General features: G+C 38.9%; 2 protein-coding genes across 5 annotated transcripts; one reads left to right on the top strand and one right to left on the bottom strand.

Moving 5' to 3' along the window:
* The first annotated feature begins 116 nt into the window (after window positions 1-116).
* On the top strand, window positions 117-18,211 carry LOC144014416 (solute carrier family 22 member 6). 3 transcript variants are annotated; one of them, XM_077514271.1, is made up of 11 exons: window positions 3,117-3,428; window positions 5,010-5,107; window positions 5,640-5,794; window positions 8,235-8,403; window positions 8,505-8,607; window positions 8,669-8,799; window positions 8,950-9,161; window positions 10,376-10,484; window positions 10,570-10,803; window positions 12,915-12,953; window positions 17,386-18,211. In XM_077514271.1, the coding sequence occupies exons 1-11, from the start codon at window positions 3,192-3,194 to the stop codon at window positions 17,426-17,428; spliced, it is 1,530 nt and encodes a 509-aa protein (XP_077370397.1). In that variant the 5' UTR covers window positions 3,117-3,191; the 3' UTR covers window positions 17,429-18,211. The 3 variants fall into 3 exon arrangements, with proteins under 3 accessions (XP_077370396.1, XP_077370395.1, XP_077370397.1); XM_077514270.1 differs by lacking the exons at window positions 3,117-3,428; window positions 12,915-12,953 and adding an exon at window positions 117-525 and having other exon boundaries at window positions 8,481-8,607; XM_077514269.1 differs by lacking the exons at window positions 3,117-3,428; window positions 17,386-18,211 and adding an exon at window positions 118-525 and having other exon boundaries at window positions 8,481-8,607; window positions 12,915-13,949.
* sh3yl1 (SH3 and SYLF domain containing 1) lies at window positions 13,232-20,666 on the bottom strand. Of its 2 annotated transcripts, XR_013282461.1 has the most exons (11): window positions 20,507-20,666; window positions 18,979-19,089; window positions 17,800-17,913; window positions 17,624-17,688; window positions 17,401-17,513; window positions 17,141-17,269; window positions 16,900-17,044; window positions 15,154-15,235; window positions 14,947-15,006; window positions 14,204-14,538; window positions 13,232-13,910 (listed from the first exon to the last, which is right to left on the bottom strand). XR_013282461.1 is itself a non-coding variant. In XM_077514278.1 (10 exons), coding segments are annotated over exons 1-10 (1,032 nt in total). In that variant the 5' UTR covers window positions 20,508-20,666; the 3' UTR covers window positions 14,120-14,326. The 2 variants fall into 2 exon arrangements, 1 of the variants encoding a protein (XP_077370404.1); XM_077514278.1 differs by lacking the exon at window positions 13,232-13,910 and having other exon boundaries at window positions 14,120-14,538.
* Between the last annotated feature and the right edge of the window lie 5,398 nt (window positions 20,667-26,064).

Genomic DNA, 26,064 nt, shown 5'->3' with positions numbered 1-26,064 from the left:
GAGAGGGATTACTATATTGAGGCTACATTGCAATCTTGCTCAGAGATTTAACTCCAACTTTAATCGTTCCATATAATTTATTGACTTCAACAAGGCCTATATCTTTGTTGATCTATCTACCTATGTCTGTGACAAGTAGGAGAATTGACCTTACCGTAAACCACACCCCTATGACCTAGTAAACCAATCAAGACGCAAGACGTCATGTCTGCGCCGGCACGTGCGTTTTGCTGGGGACAAACAAAGCAATCCAGCTCCCGGTGGTGCATTGCGCGGTTATCCGAAGTCAAGAAAAAAAAAAAGGGAAATAAAAGAAAAATGGTTCAACGCTGTAGTCACTGCTTGTTTAAAAGAGAGATAGCCGTTATCCCGATCGACTGGAAGGTGGTGTCCGGTTTATTCCCTTCCCGAAACCCTCAAACGACTAAGAAAAATGTCTGCGTTGGATCAAACTTTGTGGAAGACCACACACACGACCAGTCGAATCCCTCCAAAATGACCAGAAACTACTACATTTGCACTAAGGTAATGTTCTCCATTGTTTTTAGCTAAAGGCTAACGATAGCTCCGGGTAGCTAACCGTCTACGCGTTTGTTGATTTACTTTTAAAGCCAACAAAACATTGTGCCGTGGTTATGAGGTAATATAAATTAATTCTTACCCTGCTTGACAGTAACAACGTCCAAAAACTTCGGTTTTGCCGACAATACAACTAAACAGGCCCAATTTTACATTTTCACAATTGTTTGTATGTATATGTGATTAGCTGGTAAACAACAGTCCAAGGTGTAGCGTGCCTCCCACCAAAAGTCAGTTGGGAGACGCTCCAGTGTACCCATGACCCTAAGAGAATCAAAGGTTATGCCGTGTCATTATTTATTTAACAGACGCTAAGAGAAAATACATGAGTGTGTACAACATATATCAAATTGCTTAATCACACTTCATGATTTAATAGCCCGAGGAGCCAGCCAGCTGCTGCCTGAGAAGTCTTTCATACATGTAGGAAATAGGAATACAAACGATCTCAACACTATGACCACTTCCACAAGAAATACAAGAGCTGCGTGTATATCAAATGCTACAAAGGTAATAATGCTCAGTTTTAATTGACTCTACTACCTAAGAGGTATTCTTTAAACAATTCATTCATTACTGTAGTAATAGTTTGTAGTGGTGTACTACATCATCAAGGGAGCTATATGCTTAATATTTTGTTATGCCATTTACCTGAGAGCATCAATAAATGCATATATCAAAGACAGTACAGTGGTGTTTTGAGCTATGAGTTTAATTTGCATGAATCTGTTCCAGCCCCACAAAAACATAGACAAAAATTGTTGTAACGTGCAAAGCATTAGTTTGTGCATTATGTCATGCCTTAATTCAGTGGGCACAGTGCTGCTCCTTCTCCTTGTTGTGTGCGGACATTGACCATATACAGTATTAAAGGGTTAGTTCGGATTTTTTGACATGAATTTCTATTTCATCCTCACCTCCAGTGTGTGCGATCAGCACTGACTTACCCCTGACAGCGTTCTGTGACACGAGTTCTGGTCCGGTGTTGGACAAGAGGAAAATAGTCCAGCAAGCTGGCTGGGGTCACGGAAATGAAGCGTTTTTCTTCTAAAAACTTTTTGTGTTCAAAAGAGTGATACATTTGAATCACAATACGTCTTTCTGAAAAAAATCAGACGCCATTACCGCCAGACACTACTTGTCTGTTTGTTCGTATCACTGCGTGGCGCCCTGTAGACAGCTGATCGACGCGCCGCAGACAGCTGATAGTCGAGCCTTCCGCCTTCGAAAAGACAACTTGTAGATTAGTGATTAGATTACTATTAGCTTGCATGCGGGGCGCCGCACAGTGATACGAACGAACAGAAAAGTAGTGCCTGGCGGTAATGGCGTCTGACTTTTTTCAGAAAGGAGTAATTGTGACACAAATGTATCACTCTTTTGAACACAAATTGTTTTTAGAAGAAAAACGCTTTATTTGCGTGACCCCAGCCAGCTTGCTGGACTATTTTCCTCTTGTCCAACACTGGACCAGACCTCGTGACACAGAACGCTGTCAGGGGTAAGTCAGTGCTGATCGCACACTGGAGGTGAGGATGTAATAGAGATTCACGTCAAAAAATCTGAACTATCTCTTTAAGCGCAGATTCAATGGTGAAACGCAGAAGACCATCGCTACTAAGTTGCAGTAATATTATTATTTTTTTTTTCTTCAGAGAATAAAGAATTTGTTAAAGCTACTGAAGTGAACGCAGACTTGAACTTTGAATCGCTACTGCCATCTGTGGACGAAAAATGAAACTGCTTTTTCCCATCTTCACATACACAATGCAGACATGATCACATCTGCAGACAGAGGGCATGAGGAAATTCGAACCCGAATCCTATCTGAAAACTATTGGCCAGAGTCTTGCAGGAGTTTCCATTATGAACAGCTGGGTGTTAATCTACTAATTAAAAAATGTTCCTGTCATAATTTTGAAAGAAAACTTTAGGATTATCACTAGTGGTGAAGTTTGCTGTTGTCATCTGCTGCTTGTAACTCAAATTTTTGCTCGCAACTCAAGAAAGACAAGTCAGTCGGGTAACTCATAAGACTAGTAGTCACTACCGTATTAGAAAATCGTCCTAAATTACAGAATCTTTTTTTTTTTTGGTCAAGTTTGCAAGCATAAAAGGACAGTGGCAATAGAAAGTCAACCCCTGTTCAAATGACAATGAAACCAAGATACACATTTCAAAAGTTTTTCCACCATTAAGGTAACGTGTAACCTGCACAGCACAACTGAAAAAAGTGTGATTACAAAAATTGTGGTTGCACAAGTATGCACACCCTCTTATAATTGGGATTGCAGCTGTGGTAGTGAAGAGAATCAAAGATCAAGGCCTACAAGGCCATGGAACGCCTCAAGAAAAACTGAGTTTAACACAGATTCTTCTGCCAGGAAGGAGGGAGGAGTAGCTATAATATTTTTAGCTCCTATCATTGACATACATTTCATGGCCCTCCTCCAAGCTTGTCTTTATAAGGCAAAGAGGGGGGAGTTTAAGACAGTTACAGTTTAAAAGAAACGTTAGGTCACAAGGGTCCTAACCTTTGGCTTGGGGAACATGGCGTCGAGTTATTGAAGTCCACACAGCGGAAATAAAAAGATCCAGAAGGAAACAGCGGCATGTGTCCACTTCAGCTGTCCGTCTTCTGGCGTTTGTCGCTAGCCATCTTCTTCAACTCATTCCTCTTCTTCCTCGACATTTTCATGGCTGTGGTAGCCGAGGCGAACTGTCACCATGGCAACGCCACAAGCGATTCGGGAACCATACGCGGATTGACACTACCGCGCAACCAATCAGAGGTCGTGGAACTTTCGGAAGACAAATATAATTGGATGACTCAAAGCAGCAACCGAGACGTGAGTGAAATATTAGACAAGACGTCTAAAAATTCTCACATTAAACGTACTTGTATTTTAAAACACGAGTTAAAGTTTTGATTATGTTTTGACACATTAAATTTTGTTTGTTGGTATTTAAGTTATTTCATTGGTCTAAGCTAGATATTTGTTATTTAGTGAGTCAAGTTAATTAAACATAATGGCTGCCTCAACAAGCTCATGATAACGAAACGAACATTTTTAACATGTTGACTTGAAATAACATCAGGGTTTGTTTTTTTTTAATGCCAATATTTATGTCAATTCACTTTGTGTATAGGCATCAGAAGCACGCGTAACGCTCTAGATCTAACACAGGGGTTTCCAATTTTATTTTATTTTATTCATTTCTTTTACAGTTTAAAGGCGCAGTCTGCCGGTTTCACTCAGGAAAATGCACTTTTTAAATACAGGATTTAAACAGACAAACTACTTCTCAATTTACAGATCTGGGCTTTTCTTCACGTGTGGGGGTGATTTTGTACGGAGCCCCTAAGGTGACATGGTAGAAAGAAAAAAAAACTTTGCGTGCCCTCGCAAAAAACTTTGCGTTGTCTCGCAAAGATTGCGAGGGACCGCAAAGTTGTTTTTTTCGCCTACCATGTCACCTTCGTTGCGCCGTAAACACTTCCGGGTCATCTTCCATGTGAACAAAAGCGACGTGTAAACAAAGCAGTGGAAAAATACATGCTCCATCCTAGTCGCTTTGGGAAAGCTTTCCCACTGTTTTGTTTCATGTTTACAAACATTCCATCCTCATCGCTTTTGACATGGTAGGCGAAAAAAACAACTTTGCGTTCCCTCGTAAAACAACTTTGCGTTCTCTCGCAAAGATTGCGTTTCCTCGCAAGGATTGCGAGGAAACGCAAAATGTTTTGTGAGGGAACGCGATCTTTGAGAGGGATTGCAATCTTTGCGAGAGAACGCAAAGTTTTTTGCGAGGGCACACAATCTTTGCGTTCCCTCGCAAGCTTTGCAAATCACCACCAAAGATTAACATAAATCCAGATGTGTAGACTGAGAGAAAGTTCAAGTGTGCACATCCTGTATTTAAAAAGTGCATTTTCCTGAGTGAAACCGGCATGCTGGGCCTTTAAGCGGTTGAGAAAATGGATGGATGGATGGATGGATGGATGGATGGATTAATGAATTAATGAATTAATTTTCAGGGTTTATTTTAAATACTATTCTTGGACAAATACTCCATATATATCGTAAGTAAAAAGAAAACTAACACTGAAACTAACAATTTTTTATTTTTTTTTAAACATCAAAACTAACAAATCCATGGTAAAAACTAATTCAAACTAACAGATTAAAAAAAAAAAAGTCAAGACAAAATAAAAACAAACTGTAATGAAAAATCTGTAACTTTTATCATCGTGGTCCATACCACTTGATTTGAATTATTTCAATCATATCTATGAGGGGCTATAGGAGTATGAGGGGCTAACTGTGTTTGGGTGTGCATGCGCCACGAATACACATCCATACATTAATTGATGAGCGGAATCTAGTGTTGCAAAGAAAGATTGACCGTTTGTTTCTTGTGTGTGTCAGTCAGTGTGTGGCTGGACTGCATGGTTGTCCTATGGCCAAACGGCCTACATGGTGGGTCTTCTGCTTGGATCACTAGTGGGCGGAGCTCTGTCTGACAGGTACAACTCTCACCAAAGGTGGCAAAAGTAATTACACACTGTACCTAAGTAGAAGTAAAGGTAATGTACTTAATTATTTCAAATGAAAAAACATATTGCATTGTTTTTTTTCATTTTGTGTGGGTTGGAACTGATTAATTGCATTCCATGCATTTCAAAAGGGAACAATATCTAAGTCTAAATAATGACGATGTGTGTTTTAAAATACAAGCAAGCATGGAATGAATTGAAGACTTACAGTATTTCAAGGCACCACTGTACAGAAAGATGTTTTCAAATGTACAGTAGTCAGAAAAGTAAATAGTCAAAACAGATACCTGAAAAATCTTCTTAAGTACGGTAACGAAGTACAGTGGTGCCTTGAGATAAAGAGCTTAATTCCTTCCATGACCACATTCGTATCTCAAATCTTCTTTCCCCATCGAAATGAATGGAAGTGGAAATAACCCGTTCCAGCCTCCTCATTGCCGTTTTCTTTTTTATAACAAAAATTGCACTCAGCAGGTCTTTGTTTTTGTCTTTGTATGTGCAGGTACGGAAAGCGTCCGGTGGTGCTATTGGGCGTGTGGGTGCAGGCTCTGTGCGGGCTGGTGCCCGCTGTGCTCTCTCAGCCGTTCCTGTTCCTTGCTGTTCGTTGTCTGACGGGCATTTGCTGCTGCTGTATCAACAACTGCTTCTTCAGTCTGGGTAAAAAAAAAAAAAAAAAAAGCAACATACCAGTAGAATTGGCACGGTGGCTGACTGGTTAGCACGTCTGCCTCCCAGTGCAGAGGACATGAGATGGATTCTGGGCTTCAGCCTTCCTGGGTGGAATTTGCATGTTTGATTTGATTTGATTTATTTGTTCATTTTTCCTTTCGGACAGCATTGTGACAATCCAACATTTCATCATACAATTTTGACATATAATAACCGAAAAGAAAAAGGGCTGGCAGGAAGAAGCATAAGCTTATAAATTCCCGCCCCCATACTAAACTAGGACGCATAAAATCAACAGTAATAATAAAAATCAGCAGAGATAATAAAATTTCACTCAGTTCATCAAGTCCATGAAGTTAGTTATCCAGTTGATTACATTCGGAGACTTTTGATTCAGGCAAATGGATTATTGAGAGTTCAATCAGTTCATCTTCACCAGTGATTTGATCGCATGTAGTTCATGACAGAAGATTCATTCCAATAGTTTGTTGATCACTTGTTGATTAGTACCATGTGGATTATCACAGTCCAGCAGCTTTAGATAAATGTTGTGTTAAATGTTAAATGATAAATAAAATGTTCTCCCCGTGCCGGTGCGGGTTTTCTTTGGATATTCCGGTCTCCTCCCAGATTCCAAATACATCCATGGCAGGTTAATTGAACATGAAATTGTATTTACTTAACATCTAGTATTAGTCCCACACAGATGTCAAACAAAATGTACAGAAAATGTGTAATAACAACCGATTTTAAAAACAAACCACAAAACGTTTTAAACCAAAAATCACCTAAAATATACCTCACTCTCCAAGTTCTACCATAATGGCCAACTAGTCCTCAGTGTCCATAAAAAATGAGGCAGATTCAGTAGCATGAGAAATTATTAATTATTTATCCATTCATCCTCACGAGGCCTGTTGCAGCTATCTTTATATTTAATTTTAATGTAAGTACTGTAACATCATTCCGACATTGCTAACATTGTGCTTAAATACAGGGACATGAAAATCTGTAAATATTGTATGCAATATAAATAATGATTTTAATTAAAAAATAAAATATATTGCACATAAATTTAAGTTAAAAATTGGACAAAATTAAATGTTTTAAAAACAAATTGTTCAAAGATTAAATTTAATACTAAAAAGTTAAAATCCAACTGATCTGTATTGAGCAAATGTGGATTAAAACTGCACTTAAATATCGGAATATAGGAAGAGAAAAATTGAACACTTTTACAGCGACTTAATTAAATGTACTGCACATTAAATTAGAACGTCAAACAGTTAATACATGCAAATGTATAGTGCTTAAAAGGTAAATGCAACTGTACTTTAAATAAATATATTGGCCCAGATTTAAAAACAGTCCAAGCCATTTAAACATTTATGCAATTTGAAAATTAAATTCATACAGTGTCTAGTGACTTTCATGTATACATTTTCCTAGACCAGTAGAGTGAGCCCTTTGAAAATCACTGATCTAAGACAACACATTTGTGTAGAATTTTACCGATTTTTCATTTTTAACACCCACAATTACTTCAATAATATACAAAAAGAAAAATATGCTCTATCGCGTCAACATATACTTATATATATACATATATATATATATATATATATATATATATATATATATATATATATATATATATATATATATATATATATATATATATATATATATATATATGTGTATATATATATATATATGTGTATATATATATATATATGTGTATATATATATATGTGTATATATATATATGTATGTATGTGTATATATATGTATATGTATATCCATCCATCCATTTTCTTGACCGCTTATTCCTCACAAGGGTCGCGGGGGGTGCTGGCGCCTATCTCAGCTGGCTCTGGGCAGTAGGCGGGGGACACCCTGGACTGGTTGCCAACCAATCGCAGGGCAGTATATGTATATATATATATAAAATTGTAGGTCTCGTAATGGCTAATTATATTACATAGGTCGTCCCGCGCCTTACAGGAGGCAGACATGTATCACCGCCATCTTTCTGCTATGGATACCCAAAGGAGAAGAACTTGGAAAATGTAATAATTGGTGGCAGGTTTGCGAAGTGTGATCCCTGAGGCACCGGAAGTCATGTCCACACTTCGAACTTAGGTCATTGCATTCTATTAGTTCACCACTAGATAGCACTAAATTCTATCCGCAGTTACTTTGAGACTTTACTAACCCAAAGACATTGAAACTCATTTGAACCGTTTTTGTTGTTGTTGTTTTTTGTTTTTTTTTATAAAAATATTTCAGTAGAAAAAAAAAATTGCAGAAAACTGCCAGGGTAGTCCAACACTTACAATATAATATCAAGGCTTGCATGTGCTGAAAATCAATACCCCCGGAGTGCCGGCTTTTGATGAATGCATAATCTTGTGCTTGGGCATTGCAGCTGTGGAGTGGACCGCCCCCTCTGCTCGCCTCTGGCCGCCAGCCTTTTTGGGCTTCTCCTTCAGTCTCGGGACAATGGGCGGAGCTCTGTTGGCCTGGCTTAGTCCCACTTTGACACAGCTTCACCTGTCTCTAGCCGTGCCCCAGTTCATCTGCCTGCCACTGTACCGGTCTGTTCTTGCCTGTAAACTGTCCATCCACCTGCAGTGTCTTTCTGTCCAACTGTTTGATTATTTGTCCTTCTCAGGTGTATTTCTTTTTGTCCACACAGTTCACTGCCAGAGTCTCCCAGTTGGTTGGTGTTAAAGGGGAGGATGGACGTTCTGTACCGTTACTGTAGTGGAAGTGTGGCAGACAAGCAGTGTGTGGACAAGGTACACTACACACAGACACAACATCCTTCTGTCTGAATAATCTGCTTGTATGTATACGTAGCTTCTAGGCTCTGACATGCTGGAGAAGCAAAAAGCCACTGAGGTTCAGAAAGCCCAACCGGCACCAAATGACTTCCTCCTCTTCAAACACCCAACTGTCCTGCTGCGGCTGTCAGTCATGAGCTATCTGGGGTAATGCATTGTTTTGATGCAGCCAACCCATCACAGTTTTTGTGCAGTTTCTGTAACGCTGTAAGATGCCACAAGATGGCGACATTTGTAATTTATTTGGAAGCATAGCATTGCCTTCGCATAATTTTGATCTGTGTTGTGATTGGTCAGTGCTGCGACCGCGCTGACATACTACGGGATCTGTTTGAACATTGGCTCCTTTGGCGTGAACGTCTACTTGGCCCAGTTCTTCTCCGGTCTTTCAGAGTCTCCCTGTCTACTCATCCCACTGATCCGCCTTGATCGGCGCCCAATCAGCATGCTGGCTCTGTTCCTGAGCGGCGCCGCCTGCTTTCTGTCCTTGCTGCTGTCCAGATTCCAGTGTGAGTCTTTAACATATAACTGCTCGCTCAGTGTGTGCCAAAATTACAGGGGAAGTCAACACCCCCCCCAAAAAAAATTGGACAATAATGGTCTAAATCAAGGGTGGGCAATCTCGGTCCTCGGGGGCCGGAGTACTGAAGGTTTTGGAGGTTTCCCTCTTCCAACACAAGCTGATTCCAATCAACAGGATCGTTATCAGGCTTATGCCGAGCTTGCTGATGAGCTGATCATATATCAGCTGTGTTGGAGAAGGGAAACATCCAAAACCTGCAGGACTCTGGCCCTCGAGGACAGAGATTGCCCATCCCTGGTCTAAATACAGTATTCTGGTTAAAATATTGTGTTAATGGAATATGAGGTAAGCACCAAATTGCAGCTGTTTTTAATTCATCCCAGGGCGTGGCCATTTTGCCACTTGCTGTCGAGTGAAAATGACATTTCTTGGTCAGGTCGCATGTAACAACCAATCACAGCTCTGCTTCAGAAAACAGGTGTCGGGTAACAACCAATCACAGCTCAGCTTCAGAAAACAGGTCTCAGGTAACAACCAATCACAGCTCAGCTTCAGAAAACAGGCCTCAGGTAACAACCAATCACAGCTCAGCGTAGGAAAACAGGTCTCAGGTAACAACCAATTACAGCTCAGCTTCAGAAAACAGGTCTCGGGTAACAACCAAACACAGCTCAGCTTCAGAAAACAGGTTATCTGTGACTGGTCATTGCCTGAGGCCTTAGCAACTGCGATGCCATCTTCAATCAAGAGCAAGTGGAAAAATGGCTGCCCCCTGAGATGGATAAAAACGGCTGTATTTGGCTGCATAACTCATATTCCACAAATGTAATATTAATCAGAATGTCATGTTTAGACTCGTGAGGCCACATATAACTTAATTGTCAAGAAATGGTTAAGGTTGACTTTCACTTTAAGATACAGTCGCTATATGGTGAATGTGAACTCTACTGGCTTAAAAAAAGTTAATCGTTGGTTGAAGTTTATATTATGTTCAAACTAAAACAAAGAAAACTATATAAGCATTTAAAACATCCAAATAGCTTAGCTTTAGATAATGCCAACAATGTCTCTTGGGGGGGGGGGTCGGGGGTCGTATTCTTTATCTTCTGCGAAGAATGGCTAATATTATTGTGATTCACTAAGGAGTTAAAATGTAGGCTACAGCATCACAGACACTCGGATTCCATATGTCTGTTGCAGGTGACGCAATGCTAGTGATGAGTTTGGCACTGCTGGGCAAATTCTGCATGCTGGCCACAATCTACATTTTGGGTCTGTACAGCATCGAGCTGTTTCCCACAGTGATCAGGTCAGGTGACTGTTACGATGGACCGCTAGCACGAAGCCCCTGAAACTGATGACTCATCTTAACATCTTGTGTGTTGTATCTTCAGGCAGCGATGCGTGTCGCTGGTCAACTTGTGTTACCGGCTCGGTTGTCTAGTGAGCACTCTGTTCCCGCCCAGCCCCGAAGGAGCCATCTCACTGGCCGCCATGCTCATATACAGCAGCGGGCCAATCATAGGTTGCGGATTGTGTCTACTGCTTCCGGAGACTAGTGGCACCCCGCTTCCTGACTCTGTGGACGACTGCGTCAGGCCACCTCAACATTCCCTCGTAAGGATGAGGTGAGTGTTTGGCTTTTGATTACAATTTGTTCAATAAAGAAAAAAATAATAATCTAACGCCATAGTAGTGCATTGACTGACTCAAAAAACAAAAAAAACAAAAACAAAAACAAAGGATGAGGTGAGTACATAGACGGGTCACAGCAGTGCCAGTTTGAGGCACAAGCCAACTAAACACTTGCTCGACCACTAGAGGGCACCCAAGCACAATTAACAGCCAACAGAGCCCGGCCCATGGGGTATATGCCACGGAAGAGGCGGGACGTGATTTTGCACAATAACAGTTTATTTCCAGTCCGGGTTGCGAACGTGCAACCGAGGGGCACAAAGTCGGAAGCACAATTATTTTTGACGCAGCCCACACGTCGCAAACCGAACCGGAAACAAACTGATGTTCAAAAAACAGTCCCACCTCTTCCGTTGCATATACCCCATTGAGTTAAAACATTGACATCAAATGTATTAGTGTTTGGATTAAAGTAGTTTATTTGGACTTTTTTTGTTTTGTTTTGGTTTTAATACCTAATGGAACTTTTCAACTTATATCACCTTACTCTAATACTGTACTTGATAAGAACATACATCACTTATTATAATTTTAATTAATTATTTCAGCTGAGGCTGAACTGCCAATTTAATTCACATCAACATCACAATGTAATAGAATACAATATTTAACTTGTAAGGAGACAATTTTGGGGAGGGGCACACAAAATGATAGATAAAAAACTGTCTTTAATATTATTCCTTGGCTCATTTGGCTTTATTTTACCGTAAGCATATTCTATAAGATCAAAACAATTTTGGATGTTTTTGTAATAGATTAAAATTGCTTGTGTTAGATTAGAATAGATGGGAAGAGGACCTTGAAAAAAATGGCATATTAAATTGCAATCACAGTATTGACGGGGAAAAACATGGCAATTAGATTTTTTTTTTTTTTAAACCTAAATTCACCCACTTAAATACTATTACATCTTCATGATGAAAATGTCACTCTTCACTTCCTCCTCCTTGGCCAACACTGACTGCAGTTCTTTAATAGAATCTTGCTGTTAATTACATACATTTGCAACCATAAAAGTCTGAAACAATGCGCAAGAGGAAAATGGGAAGTAGTCCATTGTGTAAAAAGGGGGTGCGGTGAAACCGATTATGATGGATTATGACTTTACATGTGTTTTTAGGTGCACGATTAAACGAAATTGCTTTATATCAAGGAAACTTTATTAAGCCTTTATTATAAAATGCCCACAACAGTGTTTCCTCGAGGATTTTCAGCAGCAGGGGTAAGGCCAAAAAATCTGGAGATGTCGACCCCCGGTTTATTGATGAACCCCAGAACTGCTTAAGAGCCTTGATGTAAATATGATCCTTCCTGAACTAAAATGTTGGGTTTTTTTTTTTTTGTCCTACAATTCATCATAAAAGCAATAAGCCATTGAGCTGCATGGCTCAGCTGATTCCTATCATGTTTGGTTTTGCGTAATAGTACGATTACACACTCCTTCGGCTCTCTGGCATTCTTGTCTTACGTAGAGTTGAATAGGTGAGGCAAGCTGACCTCACCTCAACAAAAGCTTTCCAATTTGGAAACACAAACCGTGGGCCAGAAGTTTCCAATGTGGATAAATAATTTAATTTGCAACGTATAAATGGGCAGCATGTCATTGGAAATATTCAGTGCCCACTGCCGCCACGTTTTCCTTTCCCCGAGCTCCTGTCCTGTCATACAGTAGAACACTAACTCATTCAGTTCACGTTGTCAGTTTCTTAGGAATACAAAGTTACTATTCACTCTTTTGGGTAGCTAGTCGCTACAGGCGTCGGAAAAGTCGTTAAAGACAGTGGCAAAGTCTCTAAACTGGCAACACTTCCTGCTTTTGTAAACAAGCACTATGATGCACGTCAACAGGGATACTTTTGAACTACGGAAAAACAAAAATCGATTTAAAAAAAAAAAAACAAAAAAAAAAAAAAACAAAAAAAACTTCTGAAAAACCCAAATTGATTAAATCTACTAACCGGGTGGCATTAAAAAACAAACATACAAAAACACTGACACCATTTGAAGAGTTGTGAAATATAAAGTCTCGTTACCGTCTTTCCAGGAAGCTGCAACCCCAGATGGCTTTAGTTGGCACACCAGAGTGAAGGCAAGCACACAACAGCTCCCGGGCAGCGTGAAACAGCCATGTTTCCTTTTTATTGAGACACTTTTGTTTTTATTTTTGTACTTTGTTTGATTTAAGTCTTGAAACACTATCCTATTTATAAGAGACCAACACGCGCGCGGGGGGTGAATGGCCGTATCTGTCACTGAATTAAAGGGATTCAAAGCTTCATCCTTCATTGCTTCAAGTGGAACACACGTTATGCAAAAGTTGCTCAATATAAAAAGTGTGAAAGTGTGCTAGGGCAAAAAACATTCTCCAATACAAAATTGCTTTTATTTTCAAGATAAATACTTTTGTTAAAAACAGCTGAAGCGAAATGAGTTGAGATTCATGATGACCCGTGAAGAAGTAGAAGTACCAGTATGGCAAGCTCTTTGAGCATTTATTCCATATCCATGTACTAGTACACGTTATGTTAGTAATATTTTTCCCACAAATGTATGGCATTTCTGTGCACTAATGGAACTTAGTACGAGTGAGGCAAAACTATAAATGAGTTGATATCTGACACTACGAGTGGAAAAACTAGACGCTAGCTAGTACAATTTTACTAGCAGTTGTCACCAGTAGCATGCAGTCGTTCTACTAGTGCCACCTAATGTCATATACTGTAGTAGTGAGAAAAACAATTGTCGTTCTTAAGCTGGATATTGCATAAATATTTGAATGGCCTTTATGGAAAGCCTTTTGAGCATTTTTTTCATACTACTGGTGCACTAAATTGTTTTACTAAAGAGTACTAGTACATGGACATTATCAAGCAAATGCTCAGCTTTCCATTCCATAGTCGACCAAAAGTGCCACTAGTAGTGGATAAAAATACGATTGTGAGAACAATGGGTGAACTGTACTAGTATATGAACCTTAAGCTGAATATTAAAGGGATACTTTACTGATTTAGCCAGTTTTGGCAGTCAAACAATATTTTGCCTATAATAAATTAGCTATTTTCATTAATTTTCATGTACAATTAGTACCTTTAAAAACACATTTTGCAACTTGCTGTCGACTGAAAATGACATCACAAGGGCTCGGGTAACCAATCACAGCTCAGCATGGCCAAATCTAGAAAACAGGTGAGCTGTGATTGGTTACCTGAGCCCTTGTGATGTCATTTTCAGTCGATAGCAAGTTGCAAAATGTGTTTTTAAAGGTACTAATTGTACGTGAAAAATAATGAAAGTATCAAATTAATTATAGACAAAATATTAACTTTTTATTGCTATAAGGGGCTAAATAAGTGAAGTAACCCTTTAAGGATATCAAATAAAAGCTCAAACGGCTTGCCATCGATCCCAAACCAATGTGCAACCCCTTTCCTCCTGTAACCCACCAAGTGGCAGTGGTCAGTAAGTGACGTAGTTTGCAGGAAAGATTCCCTTCCGCCCACCCAATTGTCCCTCCCACCAGTCGTACTGGTTTTCGGTCTTGGTGATGATGGTGATGCGGTCGCCGGGTTGGAAGCTCAGGTCACCAGGCTGTTGACCCGCGAACGCGTGGACTGCAGTGACCACCAGGGTTTCGCTAGCTCCGCCCTCTGGTGCTCCTGTTCCTTCTCCTTTTGGATAGAATGTTTGAAGAATAAAAATACAGGTGTCAGGATACTAACAGGTGAGCTAAAACATTAATTAAAATGTGTTTTTGTGGTAGTGCAACCAATTATCAAAAGGTTCGTGTTGTCAATATCCTTAAAATAATAAATAAATAAGTAAATAAATAAATATCAGCCACAGTAGTTATGGAGGATAAAGCGGGGATGATGTAAATAGTAACATTTGAATTTCCACCACATTTATTTGTCAATCACGGTCGGTGTTCCCTCCCCCTTCACAGAAATTGACCTCACTTAACTTTTTTAACAGAGAATTCAAGCTACGGCAAGAATAAATCAAGTTATTAGTTATAGCCGATATCCACTAGGGGGTGTTGCAGTCTTAAAGGGGTACCTCAATGAAGACCAACTTACTTGAGGGGTTAGATTTGTAGATGGAGACATTTGGGTAGAGTTTCCTCTGACCTGCTGCACCTGCGCACACAAACACACTATAATGTTGCCATGGTTACGGTGATGACTAACTGGCATTTAGAGGGAATTATTCTTTAAATGTGGAACAGGAAGTAAGTGTGGTTCTACGTGGAAACACATTTAAGGAGTGGTGTAATGTAGTTTGACCTGTATCAGCAGGGTACTGGGAAGTTTTGCCTATCCGTGAATGAGTAGGAGCTGGAGGTCTGGCAGGTGGAGGACGTGATGGCTGAAATCAGACAAATAAAAAAAACAGGCTTAACAGACAAAGGCAGTAAGTGTTGACTTTGAGGCGAGGTGAGCTTCACACTTGGAAGAGGCCTTCTTGATTGCTAATAGATATGTCTTACGGCATTATTTACATGGAAAGCATGTACTTTTTACAGCAACTTTGTTCCAAACTGACGTTTCTTCTAGTCAGTGATGCAAGGTAAAGAAATCTGCAAAGGTGGAACCAAGGAAACTGGATTGTTGATCTTGTTCGACGTTTCACCTAAATCGATTCTTTTGTTCTAAAAACTTACAATCATTATTTATAATATTTATTTAGCAGATTTTAATATTTTAAGAATTTTTAAGATAAGATTTTAATATTTATTTATAATCACTATTTATTTCCTTGTTTCCTGTAGTCAACGATGCGGTGGTGGTGTTGACATATGGTGTGTGTAGTACTCACTTGGTTTTCACCATGTCAGGGGGGATTGATTGCCCAGGGCACAAATCTAGCCAGAACCGCCTTTGACTTTGAGCAAATATATTTTCACACTTCCAGCATGTAGGGATGAGTAGGCATAATGATGCTAAACCAATTAGTGTGCATTTTTCAGCCATGTATGGTTTCACGCCTACAGCGTTTGAAAGCAAAGACAATGGGCTCGATTTTCTATGATTTTGAAGCCTTGTTTTACATACAACAATTTATTAACTCTTTGACCGCCAAAAATGTTTAATAAAATCGCAACGTATGCCGCCATAAACGTTAAATGACGTCAACAGTGCAACATCTAAGTGCAGCGCTGCCTGGTCAATGGGTTGTGGAATCAAAAACACCCACTAACTATGGCCAGCAGGTGGAAGCATTGTCTCTCTTTTCAATGTTCTGCCGGTGTATGAAATTACAATGAAACCTGACGGAATCTGATGAAATAGAATGTTTTCAAGGATGACATGTATGACCTAATTTACAGAGCGTCACTAAACAAAAAATATTAAGTGTCAAAGTCACTGTTGTGGAGAAAATATCTTTTCACAAAAAGCTTGTTTTCTCCTTTTCAATTTTCGCTCAATGTCACTCAAATTACCTATTTTCAAATGGTGGTTACTAAAGAAGGGAATAAGGTAGAAACATACTTTTTTGTAATGAAAGAAGATAATGTGATCTTTCATGTGGTACCCACCTTGTATATGTAGTAAAAGAACACAATATTCTGTTTGCTTTGAAAGATGAGTTTAAATGCTCAAAATTGTCTGGCACTGGTTTTTTGTTTTTTTGTTTTTTGTTTTGTTTCTAAGAGTTCAGAATTGTTCATTCGGTAGTCTTACCGATTCAACGTCTTGTCATCATTGCTCTTTTTTTTTTTTTTTTTTTTTTTTTTTGTGTGTGTATGTGTGCGTGCGTTTGCGTGCGTTTGCGTGCGTGCGTTTGCGTGCGTGCGTGTTTTTTTTTTAATAACGTGTGGCAGTATTAATCATTAAAAATTTGGCATTGTTGCCAACAATCATCCAACACGCCTCTGTGTTGAATCAAATGTACACATTTATTTTCACTTTACAGGGACATTAAGTACAGAGCGCGAGTATTTTTGTCACTTCTGTTACTAGCGCATAACTACAACTGAAAGAAAACCACAATGTTGCACTTTAGGCCCTTGAGTTTCAAAAACAAATTACCTTTGGGGTCACATTCTTGCTGCTCCATTCTGTCACATGGGCCTCCGTGTAGCTATTCAACGTATCGTACAGATAGTCACACTCCTGCGGTGGGTCCACGTCACCATTCAAAATACCAGATGCTCTCAAATCCCGAGAGTAGAACCTGCAAACTCACAACATCTGGATTGAAATTCATGTTTTTTTTTTAAACAGACAAACAAACAAACTACTGAAAGTGTTGGCTGTCAAGCTGTCCCACTTGCGGTTGGTCTCTTTGCGTTCAATCAGGTATGAGCCCTCCAGAGAAATGCCGGCAAACAACCCTCTGGACTTGCAGTAGGTGTAGACGGCGGCCATATTGCGAATTGTGACATCGGCCTCCATGTTCCTGGAGGGATCAGAATTGTCATGAGTCCCGTAAATGAGGTCCCAAATGTGAAGACATTCCGATGTCATTTGCATGAAAATCGTTTACGCTGACCACATCACACGCTTCTCCTTCAGTTCAATACAACCCACCTGCCCATCGGACCCACAGCTACCGTGAAGTTCCCGCCCAGGGTCAAGTTCCCGCCCTTTGTGAACGCGTCAATGGCCCGCCGGTGGTTGAGGATGATCACCAGGTCTGAAACCTGAGGAAGATGTGGCGGTGAGCTTAAAGCGGCTATTGAAGATGAAAAAGCAATCAAAAAACACTCCTCCCTGCCGCCAGACATTTTCGGATGCCATTCAAAGCGCTCACCTCCACGCCGATTTCAAAGCCCCCGCCCAGGCCAGCAATGCCAATTGCAGAAGGAGCCGACCAACCTGTGCAGAGGTGCATACGCAACATTTGTTCCTTTTTGGAAAAAAATACAAATGTATTCTCTGTGCATGTCCAAGCCCAGAGGCAGACCCCACCCCGGCCCCTTAACTCACGTCCATCATGCAGCCTGGCGATGACAATGCCGCTGCCGCCTCTTGCCGTGATCACGAAGCCTGCCTTCACCACGGAGATGATGGCGAGTCCCTCGGCTGATGCGATCACATTAGCTGCATTCACCACAAACAACAAAACACAGGTATAGATGTCAAATCTAGTTTTGTACAAATATCTATTGCTATATATTACTATGTAAAGGTACATGTACAATAATCCATCCACTTATTTCTACGCTGCTCACGTTCCACACTATCATCCTTGAGTGGGTGTTGCTTTAAATAGATGGGGCCTGGCCCTGGTGAATGAACGTCGAGTTTGCTGTTGTGAGGTCAGCAAAGCCAGTTTTGGGCTTCCGTTGTGGCCATTGTGTACAAATGTTTATTACATGATTGTTTTGTTAAAGTTTGTTCAATAAAGCGATTGAAAGTGCAAGCGGCTGCTGCTTGTAAGCTAACTTTGATACTTTGTGTTTACGATCCCAGCCAGATTGCTGTTGTGATAAGTTAGATCTTTGTTTTTTTCTTCAATGTAAGACAGTAGCAAATATCTGCTTTTAGAAAAAAATGATCACCATTTTTGCCAATTTTCTGGGTTAAATTATCCCAAACTTTAGCCATTCTCTGGCATTTACACTCTTTATTCCTGGCTTGCCACGTCTGTGCCAACTTATTTCTACACAGAGTAGTGCGCAATTTTGCTTCAACTATTTTGTAATTATTCGACTAAACGTTTCAGCTTAACATCAATTACAGTTCACTCGTACAGCCATTCACACTAACCCACGCAAGCATGGGGAAAACATGCAAATGCCACACAGGAAGGTCAGAACCCGGATTCGAACCCGCACCATCAGCTCAGAACTAGGGTGGATGTAGTACCTGTACACAGTCGCTACATAATTATACACACTCATTTCAACAGTACTGAATAATTGAGTGTTGTTGTGGGCGCATTGTGAGCAGCCAAATTTGGCTTCCACTCAGGAAAGAGGCTGAAAATTGCCAGAGGCATCATCAACTTTTACAGAGTTACACCAAAAATAGCAGTGGTGCAAGAAGGTTAGATAAGTTTGGTTTGTCGTATTTTGCTTTGCTTCTGTCTCTAATTTTAGACAATTTTCCTTAGAAGTGTCGCAACTTGACTTTACTTGCAGCTGTTGTGGGGGAAACCCCTACCTGGGATGAGTTTGTCCAGTCCATTCCCGGCGGAGATTTCAGTGAATCCTCTGAGGATCTTGGTGGCTTTCTTGACCTCAGACGATAAGTCAGATGGAATTAGGCTGTTCACTGCACATAGAGGAATAGCTGTTTTTAGTTACACTTACAGGTTAAGGTTAGAAGTCATGTTGGGGTTTTCCAAAGTTAATCACACTGAAGTCCAAAGCAAACTTAACTGCGGAATGGCAAACCTTTACATTAACTGACACTTCAGTTGGATGTTGGATGAAGATTATTCAGAATAAAAAGACTTTGTGGATGTTCCAGAGGAATGTTAGCAGACTGGCTGGGCAGGCTTGGCAGTTTTGTTACAGTTCTAACAGGAGCGGGTCAGTGCTAGATCACTATAGTGTACTTCCAGTCCCACAGGACAATTTCTGGCTGGATCCATGAGACAGTTCTAGTGTTTCTATTCACATCTGGATCAAGCATTGGAGGTCACTGGTGTGTGACTGTTCATTCTAGAGCAGGGCTGTCAAAATCATTTTTGTCACAGACCACAACGTGGTTATTGTTTGATTCAGAAGGCAAAACTGTGAACCCACCACCACTATTATGATTATTATTATTGTTATTATGATTATTATTATTATTATTTATACAAAAAACACATTTGCACATGCATTTCATTGTGTTTATGAGGCCCAGGTAACTATTGTATGTAAAAAACGGAAGACAGCACCACCGTGTGGCCGATGAGCTTCTCAGTCACAAACGAACCATGACAAGGTGCAAAGTGGAAACTATCAGAATAAGATCAATTCAATCACATAACTTTGGGTTGAATCAAAGCAGTGTTGACTTTGTCTGTGGACGTTTTAAGTAGTTTAATTAAAGTAAGGCAGAACCTCCAATAATACAATTAATGCTGCAGTTGTAAGTAAGTAAATAAACAAAGTTAATTATATATATATATATATATATATATATATATATATATATATATATATATATATATATATGCGCACAAAAATCTAACTAGAGCTACATTTTTCAGAAGTAAACCAACTTTTAGGAACAAATTTTAATTTATTCACATTTAACTGCTCCTTTCCAGAGTGACCAAAGGATAAAATAACCAGTGTCTAAATCTGCTTCGGTTAAAATACTGACAGTAAACTTGACTAACTGGATAATTGAACGCCCAATAGCGACATAAATGTTCAACAAAACATAATTCTTGTTGTAAGCCAGCAATCTTTCACATAAAATGGAAATTAGGAAGTAAGGAAAGTCCAACTCTGATTATAGCAACCGTGAATACTAATTTATTCAGTCCTCCATGAAAGCAAAGTAATTATCTATACTCCCTGCAGGCATTGATGACTTTGTCAAGTTGTGTGGTTTATCAACCTCTCACTTGGCAGCACTCTAACGACACTCGTTGCTGTGTTTAGACCAGCGGAACACACGTAAAAATATTCGACGTGCGTCCAGAGCGTAAATAAACGATACAAATACCAAGATGAGTTGCTTCGAAACTTACTTTTCAACGGCGTCCCGTCAGGTTGTCCACCCGCGACAAATGTGTCTCTTCACTTCCGCCTCACCTGTCGCGTCGTCAGCTCTCTCGCGAGCCAATCACAAGTGAGCTTGAGATACACGTGTCAGGTGGACGCAGCTGACGATGATGAAAAGGAGAGCTTACTGACGCATCCGGGCCATTCTAGAATTGGATTTTCCCCACTTCATTTATGAAAAACGTATCGATTGTTTGATCACTTTTTGTTTTGTTAAAATAATAATAATAATAATAATAATAAATAGATACCATCATGTAGTTTGTTTCGTCCTCTTCAACCATAAATGGTACACTCTTATGAGATATTTTATTTGTTATATTATTTTCTCTGTTTGGCACATCATTTTTACAATTACAGACCCCGAAAAACATGTTTTTAAAAACATTGCTGAATTTACATTTAAATTAAGAAAGCTACATTTGATTTGAATAGCAATTTCATGTTGGTTGTAGTAATCTTAATTGAAGTAACGGGGTTGCAAGTAAATGCAAACGTTAGTTTTTGCTCAAAAGTATATGCTAGCTGTGTTAACAGCTATGCTAACTGGTTTAGCACAAGCTTCTAACAGCAGAAAGCAACATGAGATTGCAGCTAACTAACAGGTGACCTTTATGTTGCTATCGTGAGGCAAAACAGCATTATTTGACAACTACAGTACGTGGTACCGTATAGCGCTACTAGTAACTTTGTAAAATGCTCCTAGTTAAAATCTAGTGCTTCACCTATAGTGGGCAGTAGTCTTTCCACTAGTACTGAATTTCTTTCTTATAACGAACCTGTTAACATAAAAGAAATGCTCAAACGGATGACAAGCTTTTTCTTTAAATGCTTCAAACTGCAAAGGTCTGCTGATGTGATTGTCATCCTTCTGCACCTGAGGCCATAAAACAGAGGCGTCCAAACTACGGCCCAGGGGCCATTTGCGGCCCGCCATCCATTTTTTAGTGGCCCGCGACATATGCTAAAAATGGCATTTGACTCAGTTCAAATAGAATAAAAACCAAAATGTTTGGAGATGGTCAAAGTAAGAAGGGAGGGTGTCGAAAAACACAGGTGCTATTAAAGTTTATTTTAGTTAACTAAAACTAACGAAAAAACTAAAATTCAAAACTACAATTTCGTTAACGCAATAAAATAAAAACGAAGATGCTTTTTAAAAAAGAAAACTGAAACTACATTTTATGTTTACAAAACTAAATGCGATTTTTAGTAGATTTATTTTGATATAAACCAGAATAATAACGTTGCACCCATGGTGTTTTTTAAATATTGTGCACAAGTAATACACATAAAAAAACAAATAAAAAAAAAAAACAAATACTGAAACTAACTAAACTAAAATTAAGCATTTATTAAAGAACTAAAACTAATGAATAAAAAACTGACAGAACCACCCTGAAAACTAATTAAAAACTAACTAAATAAAAAAAAAAAAACATAACTCAAAACAAAATAAAAACTAAAATGAAAAATTCCAAAACTATAATAACCCTATTGTCATATTACAAATAAATTGGTTTATATACTGTACCATTTTTATAAATATGCAAAAGGACAAATAAATTATTTGGACAATTTTTAGGACTAAACAATTTTTCTTCATAACATTATGTGGCCCTTGCGTGACATCCTTGTGATTTTTTATATGTGGCCCTCAAATGAAAAAGTTTGGACACCCCTGCCATAAAACATTGTGAAATATCAAGCTACACTACATGCAAGTCAAATTTGTCTTGGAATGTGCTTGTCACGCTTGCAAATTATGCGGCTTTTAAAAGAGAGCAGAACATTTGAAAGTTCTCATCTTGAAAGGAACTAGTCTGAAAAATATGCATCAGGAGCAAACCGCGCACTTCTGCCTCGGTGGACACTTGGCACGTGTCTGTCAACATGAAAAACAAATTTCTCTTTAGTGCAGTGGTATACCATTTTTTAATACTACTTTTTTTGTATACTTTTTATATACTCAACTCTCTACATGCCATTGTCATGATCAACATTAAAATCCTGTAACACAGTAAGCCAAAGTGAGTATTTAATATTATTGGCCACATGGAGGCAATTTAAAACAGATATTTACAGACACAGATAGATTTTTCACACTTTCACTTTTATTTGCTTGGGGACTGCGACTTTGGCCTAGTCATCCCTACTGGACACACATTCATGGTTGGGAGGAGCTTCTGTATGTTGATCCAAAATGCTTAAGCAAAAGAAACATTTGTCGAATACGGAGGTTTAGCCAATGTCAACATGAGCGCAGCAATGTGGTTCTGCCTGTCGCAGTGGAGCTTCAGCTGACTGACAACGTGAATGTTGCCACCCTCGGTGCCTAAGCCAACTTCATCACACACCCTGATTTAGAGGGCTGGCGTGAACAATGGACACGGGCTATTCAAGGATATGGTCAAAGAGCGTACACGCTATGTATGAAGAGGCACTTGGAGGACACACCAAAACTCCAAATAATAATAATGAAGCAACAGGAAGATGTGGGTTAATAAACAAATAAACATCACCCAGCTGCAGGAAGACACCAGACAGAAATCAATTAATCTCTTTTACTTAAGTAAAAATGTACCAACATTTTGAATGCCTTGAAGGCTGAGCAACACAATACAAGAGAAAGCCCATGTATAATGCTTGAGCAAAAACATCAAAAAAAAAAAAAAAAAAGACAAATTAGCAAAAATAAACATGACCTGCATTTTCTTCTCTTTTTTTCAGATTAGACTGTTATTGGAGAAGTATGTGTGACAAAATGACAAACATTAAGTGTTTGTAATTACTTGAAAGTAATCGCCTATTAAATTACACATTTTATTAAATTGATTAAAAAAGAGTCAAAAGCCACACTGCACTTCTTGTGAAACACTTAAATACCATTTAATTATCTTCTCGGCGCATTGCTTAAAAGATCCAACATCACATGCATAATCACAAATGACAGAACCGTAGGAATCAATTTGCAGTGATTAATGTGCAAACATTTTTAGTTGGGTCACCAGTGATTAATTACTTTTGTTTACTGTGTTACTTGTAAAACTTCACTCCATTACAGAACACAACAGAACTGAACTCATTTTCTATCGAAAAAAAAAAAAAAGATTCCCACAATCCACTTTTATAGATGAAAGCAAATATTACTAGTCAAGTCAATAGAACAGTTAAATATAGAGCTTTTTAAGACAGTTTATGAGTCAATATCACCATGAGGTGTCTTTAAGGCATCCAACTTTTATGCCAAAGAAAGTTGAGATTTCTATTTGACTTCATATTCACTGTATTAAGTACAAACTAGTAGATGTTATGCTCTTGGAAATGCATATTGGTGAAGGTTGCAAACCCTTGTGTTTCCCTCTCTCTTAAATTAAGTTAACTGACATGCAAAATAGTGCTGACATTTTTGGCTAACATTAGCATTTATTGAGCACATAGTGGGTCCTTCACTTAGCAACGATTCAGTTAGCAAGCAACTATTTTTGAAATATCTGAAAGTCTTTTTTTTAATTTTTTTTTTAAAATATATTTTAATTGATATTTCACTTTGACAGAATGGTGATGTTAAGGTTGACAACATCCAAGTACACACATACTATGAGGAAAGTAACAAAACATACGTGTAAATATTTACTGTTGTACCAATCGGCAGTGTGGCACCACGCCACGAGGTGGCGCTGCTTGTTTTTGTGCGTGGAAGTAGTTTCCTTTTTTCCTTTTTGGCGAAGAATGTTTTGTGTCTTGTATGCCGTGACCGGTACTTGTAAAGCGCGGTGGCATCGAGTCCACACTTTTCTTTTCTTTTTGTTTCTTTAGAATAAATATTTACACGTGGATTTCATTTGCTCTCCTTTTTTTTTCTTTCTGCGCTGTCATGGCAACTCAGCCTCCGCGTACTACACTGTGCAAATATGCTCGGTTTCAGCCTCCATTTTACGAAAGGTAAAATTTTGTTCGTAAAGTTATGACAGGGTGGACGACAGCAATTAGAGGGACACGTTCACAATATTCCGTACGGTTTTGAAAATAGAATAAACATGTCAAGTCAAGTTTATTTATTTTGACCTGAAAATGACTCATTTTATCAAATATATTGACATGTACATGGGCTGGGAATCTTTGACTGTCTCACGATTCGATTCGATTACAAATTTGGGATCTACGATTCGATTCAAAATCGATTTTCGATTCTCGATTCTCAATTCAAAGGATTTATGATTCAAAATTATTTGACTGACAATTGATTTCTGCTTCAATTTACAGATATGCACAACATTGTAATGATCTACTCCAGTCTGCTTTGCAAGACAAAATGACAAATGGAGACGTTAAAGTGTCTTTTTTTTGTTTTTTTGTTTAAACATTTATTACTTTTGTATTGTGCCTTTTTCCACATAAACAGCATGTGGGCTACAACTGCCTTTCCCCCTTCTTCTTCACTTCTAATTTAAATAAAATCGATTTTTGGATATTAATATCGATTCGATTCATAAATGAGAATCTCGATTCTTTTATGAATCGATTTTTTGGCACACCCCTAATGTACAATATAATCATGTTTTTAAAAAAGATTTTAGTATAATTTAACCACTTATTACACACACTAGTTAGTAGAGTTGTATAAAGGACATGCAAAAATCATGTACAGCCAAAGAATGGAAAAAAAAAAGCGTACAGCATATATCTATAACATGTTAAGAGATGAACAGTATTATAGACTAGTAGAGGTATATGTATACATTTTTAGCCGTTTCAGTTTCATAACAACTGAGTAATTCTGATGAAGACCAAAGGCACTTAATAGTTGAGTACCACAATTGAAAAAATAAAAAATATAATGAAAACTAAGCAATACAATCTCGAAGAAGTGACTTCCATGGCGGGTGGACCTGGGGAGTCCTGAGTCACTTTTGGGAGATGTTAGCAGCAGCAATTGATAAGGTGCATTAGAGCTAATAGTAAGAGTTTAGTTAGCATCTGGGGGCGGTAGAATAGTCACATCCAGGGGCGCCATAAAGAAATATGATGACAACAAAATAGCATTTTCAATTTGTGGTATTGCGTCGCTGGTCATCACCCAACTCAGAGGTTGCAGGTGGAATCCCAACTCATCTTGTGACCATGTTGAAGAACTGAAGAGCCACCTATTGAACCCATGATGCCTGTTCATCCATAGGTAAATGAGGAGACGTGTTAAAGTGCTTTGAGAACCTTAAAGGTATTATAAAAGAAAAAAAAGAAAAAAAAAAGCGTCATATCTCATTTACTATTTGCCGGAAAGAGCGTGACTCACAACTTTGTGCTCAACCTGACTCATATGCGGGTATTTGTGTTTGTTGTGTGGTGTCCGTACACAACATCCTCGCCGGGGGGCGATGTTTGATGTTCTTTGTGATGTCAGATGTTCACCCTCCAGTTTAGGGAAAATGATGTTTTCTACTCTGTGTTGGGCCACAGTCCATGTTTCTGTCACGCCTGCAAGCAAGGGGGGGGGCAGTACCAATGTTGATATCAGCGCTTG

Source organism: Festucalex cinctus, chromosome 2, assembly GCF_051991245.1.
Source record: "Festucalex cinctus isolate MCC-2025b chromosome 2, RoL_Fcin_1.0, whole genome shotgun sequence".
Classification (NCBI taxonomy): Eukaryota; Metazoa; Chordata; class Actinopteri; order Syngnathiformes; family Syngnathidae; genus Festucalex; species Festucalex cinctus.
This window is presented reverse-complemented; position numbering and strand designations above follow the sequence as displayed.